Raw genomic sequence first — 5,491 nt, forward strand, 5'->3', positions numbered from 1 at the left:
TTTGTTAAGTTTTTTTTTTTGAACAAAATGTTTTTTTTTTCATTACTCATACATACCACTAACAAAGATAAATTAGACACAAGATAGATGTATACATCCTTGACAAAGAAAAAACGATACGAAATATATCCCTAGTATAAATAATGAAAATAGTGCATTAATACTCTTATTTCCCGGTTTTTATATGATTATCTGAAGAAGACCAAATCAATAATGAATACAGAACGTGGACATAAATAAACATCCGAAAAAAATAAAATATAAGAAGATAACAAATATCAAATGTGTACAAAAATCTATAAACGAAAAATCTCTCTATTTTTGTTTTAGGTTTACTCTTTTAAAAATTCCCAAAATATAATAATGCTAACTAACAGTAACTATAAACAGAAGAATCTAACACAGACGAACAAATACGTTTCATAATAGTCGCCGTAATGTCAAAATGATTACTATTACCGCGTTGAATTATATCACGACTCTTTATCGACGACGAAGCCACCGTTGAGTTTCTCGTCCTCAACTCAGCGAGCGAACTCGCTTCCGCAATCACCTCACTCGGACCAACCACTTCAAATCCTTTCGTCATATGAACATTCCCAACGAGTTGACTCAGGACTCCCGATTCCGACACCAAGCTCCTTTTCTTATGCTGCTGCTGCTGAATAGTCGCTCTCGCGATCTCAGTGTGCATGGCGCTCGATAACCGCCTGATCCCTTTCGCTCCACCGATGATAACCGCCGGGTTGATCTTGTTACTGTGTTTAGAGAAGAAGAGGATTGATTCGGGGCTCCGGTTACGAATCCGGGTCAACGGGTCGCCGAGGATTAATGAGGTCTTCGCGTCAACGAGCATCACGCGCTTGAAGTTGCGCCTGACTCGTCCGAGGAGCATTGGGTAACAGGCCCATCTCCTTAAGGCTATCGGGACGTGGTCCATGAACCCAGACAGCGAGTTCTCCGGGTCCAGCTCGGCCACGTCGAAGCCCACGATCGAACCGTGAGTCAACTCGTCTGACTCGGTTTCGTTATTAGCTCGGTGTGTTTTCTTCCCCCAGATAGGCTCAGACGTGTCCTTCTTCGATTGGTTCTTCGTAAACCGGGTTAGATTAAATCCCCAAACCGAGTCGGTTTCGGTTTGATTCGAGTTCCGGTACAGATTAACGAGTTTCGAGAACGAGCTGTTCTCTTCTTCGATCAATGCATTGAATCTATGAGAATTGAAGAGCAAAACGACGTCGGATCGGGAAGTGACTCCGGAACGGTGAAGCAACCTCATGAAGAGGCGGAGATCTTGCTCCGTCGTATCGGAAGCGATGTGAGCGACGATCAGATCGTGCATGCTCTTGGTTCCTCTCAGGAACAGAGTACCCATCCCCTGGAGAGCGAAGCGGTTGGAACGACGGCGAGCTCCGGCGACGTCGCGAGTGAGGAGAAATCGACGGGGAGAAACGGCGGGGAAGCCGGAGGAAGGTTCGAAGGTGGAGAGAGTGAAGAGGAAGAGGGTGAGGAGAAGGAGGAGGATGCAGATGGAGATTGTGGATTGGGCTTTGGAGAGGAGGAGACGGGAAGATCTGGTGCGGAAGAGAGTCGTTGCCGGAGAAGAAGAAGAAGAAGGAGAGTCGTCGTTGTTGTGGTCAGGGAAGAAGACGAAGAGGAAACCCATTCCTCTTCCACTGTTCTTAGTCTCTTTCGTTGATGATATCAAACCCATTCCCTCTCTTCTCTATCACTACGAGTTTCTCTGGTTAGTGGTGAGGAAAGAGCATTCGCTTTCTCTTTCGGCTTTCTTCTCGAATTTGCCTTTTAACAGATTTCTTTTTAATCTGTTTATAATTTATTTATCTACGATGGGCCGGGTCGGGTCCTCCCGGGTCAGATACTTGTTTAGAAAGAAACAAAATTGTTGGTGGAATAATCAGGAGATGTTGATTAATCTGATTTGGAATCCCTAGTTTTAAATTTAATAACTAGGATAGTATCCGCGCTTAAAAGCACGGAATTACGTTTTTTTAATTTTTAGTTTGGTTCTAGTTCAGTTATAGTTTTTGATTTCAGTTCAAAAATATAGGAACCATTCAAATAACTTTGTGAGAAACCTAATAAAATTTTGAGTTAAATTTAAATGCGTGAATCTAAACAGTGTATGGAATTTTCGATTTTGATTTTGGATTAGGTTGCTATATTTTCAATAGTTTGAAAAAGTATTTACATACTTATATGAGCGATATTTAGTTTTGTATTTTCTTGGTGTTTTGTCGGCCTCAGAAAAGTGGTTAGTAGAATTTTGTATGATAGCGTTATTATCTTGCCTAGACAAATAAGTTATCTTTTTTTTTGAGCAAAGCCCAGACAAATAACTGGTATAAGATCACGATTTATAAAAATAGAGTTAGTTCTAAAGATATAGTTTTTGGCTCCTGATAAAAAATATTACAAAACCAAATTGTGTTAGAAATCAATGATAACACAAGTAAACACTACAAAACGTAAGAACCGAAACAAGTGTAGTTAGTGAGGTGTTGGTTTGGAAAAGAAACATACGCGGTGGTTTCTTGACCAACACCTTGAGACCCTGGTGCTCTATAATATTCTGGCTGGCTTACCAGCAAGTTGTTGAGTCCTCCTGAGGCCACCAGTTGCACCTAAGAATGCCTTGAACTGAGCATCCATCATACTGAACCTTGTTGGGAAGCCAAAGACAAACGCATCAGCTTCGGCAAGGTCGTTGGAGGTGATAAGAGGAGCATCACTCTTTGGCGGTGCACTCATTTTGGAGAGCAGATCTTCTTGGAGCGTCCCTGGTACCTGTCAAGAACAAACTCTTAGCTCGATGCTTATGTATGAGTGTCTTCTTGTTTCTTTGAGAGGATGCAAGTAAAATTTAAGGTAGCTGAAAACATGAATCTGAGATGATAAGTGTTATATCACTCAAAAGATTATCACATAGCCTAAAGAATGGTGGCAGATAAATACATTCACAAGTAAATAAAAATATAGAGATATATTTCCTCTTTCATTCAGACATAAGAACTTATTTCTAACTTCGACTCCTATTCTGTTTCAATGATTTCATTATCAGTTTATGTGTCTCATTGTAGCCTAGAATTGTCAGATATGCTCCATAGAAAAGCCAGTAAAAGAGTACTGACTGACCAGCCATAGTTTGGCAACGACACCATATCAACAGAAGCAGCACCTTTCCTAATCTCTTGTGCTAGTTTCTCCACATGTATGTACATTTAGTAGTATCTGTTACAGTTCACCACACTTGTTAACAATGGATGAATGGATCTCCAGTTCAAATCCAAACTCAATCGCATTTCTCCACACGTCCGTACATTGAGTAGTACCTGTTACATATATTCAATAAGGTAGGCATTACATGTACACTCTACAGCCATCTACCCAATCATATTTTTAAAGAATCTAATTGTCTTCCTTGTTAGATATTGAACACTGGAGAAATTCTAGGCTTTGAACCTACAAAACCAAAACCAAATCAGGAGACATTAGGGCTGTCTCCACAAATTTAAGAAATATAAAAGAAAAAACGTAAAGTGTTAATGGACTCACGAACTCATGATGGTTGTTGAAAAGGAGATTATCATGCTATTTCTCTGAGTTTCATCTCGAGGCACAAAGACTCTTCCACTTTCTCAGCCATTATAGAAGCTCTAAGCTGTTGCCTCTGCCTCTGCTGAATCCTGCAATAGATCACTAAAAATCCTAAGTCAACTTTCGTTGAAAAATGGAAGGCAAACAATATCCTAATATAAAGTTAAAACTACTATACTGAGAACTTCAAATTATTAATCAAACTAAAGAAACCCAGATCGAAAAATCGAAAATTTACACGATGTTAAGTACTTTGTAAGTATCTGAATATCATCAACTGATGTGAGCTTGTTGTTTGAGACTTCCGGTACCCGTAATTTAACCAACGTTAAATCACGGTATTAAACGTTTAAAAAATACACTGACCAATCAGAAAATTGGAATCAAGACTTCCATTAATGATTGATTCGTAAGAGGTTAACGATAGAAAACTATCATCATTTTTCAGGGATGAACTGGTCACTACGGAGCTGCCTATGATGGAAAGCTTGTATTTGTGACTCGTCGCTCTATACTTTCCGGTTGCTGGGGTTAAAGCGAAATTCTCGATGAAACACCACTGACCAATCTGCATGTGTTTCTTGGCACGGGGAGTGAAGACTCGCTTACATGTGCAGTGTATCTTATCGCCCTACGTTAAGCATATAAACATAGTTAAAGAGTGGTATTAATCAATTATAAGAACACAATAATTAGCAAATATTTTGAACACTTACCGTTGCATCTGCGAGAATGAATTCAGGAGTGTCTCCACCACCATACGATGAGTGTTGAGTCCATGAGTGCAGTGCTTTGATTTCAACCTTCCATCCGGTTTTGAATGGCTTGACAGCTCTCAAGAGAGTAGTTCCATTACCATTAGTCGATACCATTGCTATATGAGTGTTTGATGTTTTTTGAGGTGTGAATTGTATTATGGGGCTGAAGGTTTATTTATAGTGTAGCATAAGATTTTTAGGATCGCTAGGTATATTCTTTTTTTTTTTGCATCAACTAATTTAATCGTAAGTCAATTGTAGTTAGTTAAGATATGAAAATTTAAAATATAGTAAGAAATTTGTTAAATACCTAAATCGGAATATCAGGGATAGAATAATAGAGTAATTAACAGATTTAAGTTGTAAATCTAAGAAGATATATACGAATAAATATTGAAAAGTTTGTATAGATTTGATCTCATCTTTAATCCTAATGGTTAGAATATTCCGGTTATCAAATTTACAAAATAGGTAATTTATATGTGCATTATATCCTGTATCTTTATTTAATAGTTTATATGATTCAAGAACAACTATAGTTATAGTCGACATTATTGATGTATTGAGGTTGCATGTATATTGAAATGAAGTAACATTAAATTTATTTGAATATGAAATTCTTCAATCATATTGATATATAACTGCATGAAATGGTTTATTATACAGAATTCAGCAAATAAGTCATGCAATTTTAAGGAACGGTGAAAGTGTAGGGTAAAAACTGGAATGTGTTGGTATTGCAGGTGCAGAGTGTGGTAACCAAATTAAAATAAATTTTTAACGTTGGTTTTGTCTAAGTTGGATACGAAGTTATAACTTGTCTATTGTGGTTTGGTATGGAAGTTGGTATTAAAGATAACCGAAGTAATGTGTATTTCTATGTTGGTTTAAATTAAGTTGTAAGTTAAATTATATTCAAGGAACCAAACATATTTACATGTCCAAACACGTGCTATTCTAAAGGAAGTCCAAAAATAAATGAGAATTTGTAAATGGTAGATAAATTTTAGGAGTCTAAATTAATAGAGTAGTTCGGCGCAAGAAGAGAGAGAAAGTAAAAAATTCAGAGGGTTTCGGCGGTCGTCGGACGGCGCGTGAGCGTACGTACCGCCGCC

At 38.0% G+C, this 5,491-nt stretch overlaps 2 protein-coding genes across 2 annotated transcripts; both read right to left on the minus strand.

The window, feature by feature from the left end:
- Positions 1-237: 237 nt before the first annotated feature.
- LOC111205296 lies at positions 238-1,976 on the minus strand. The gene has a single exon (XM_022700927.2). The coding sequence runs from the start codon at positions 1,712-1,714 to the stop codon at positions 371-373; it is 1,344 nt and encodes a 447-aa protein (XP_022556648.1). The 5' UTR covers positions 1,715-1,976; the 3' UTR covers positions 238-370.
- Positions 1,977-2,583: 607 nt separating this feature from the next.
- On the minus strand, positions 2,584-3,242 carry LOC106416899 (probable NAD(P)H dehydrogenase (quinone) FQR1-like 1). The gene is made up of 2 exons (XM_048755789.1): positions 3,153-3,242; positions 2,584-2,808 (listed from the first exon to the last, which is right to left on the minus strand). The coding sequence occupies exons 1-2, from the start codon at positions 3,240-3,242 to the stop codon at positions 2,584-2,586; spliced, it is 315 nt and encodes a 104-aa protein (XP_048611746.1).
- Between the last annotated feature and the right edge of the window lie 2,249 nt (positions 3,243-5,491).

This window comes from Brassica napus, chromosome C4 (genome assembly GCF_020379485.1).
Source record: "Brassica napus cultivar Da-Ae chromosome C4, Da-Ae, whole genome shotgun sequence".
NCBI lineage: Eukaryota > Viridiplantae > Streptophyta > Magnoliopsida > Brassicales > Brassicaceae > Brassica > Brassica napus.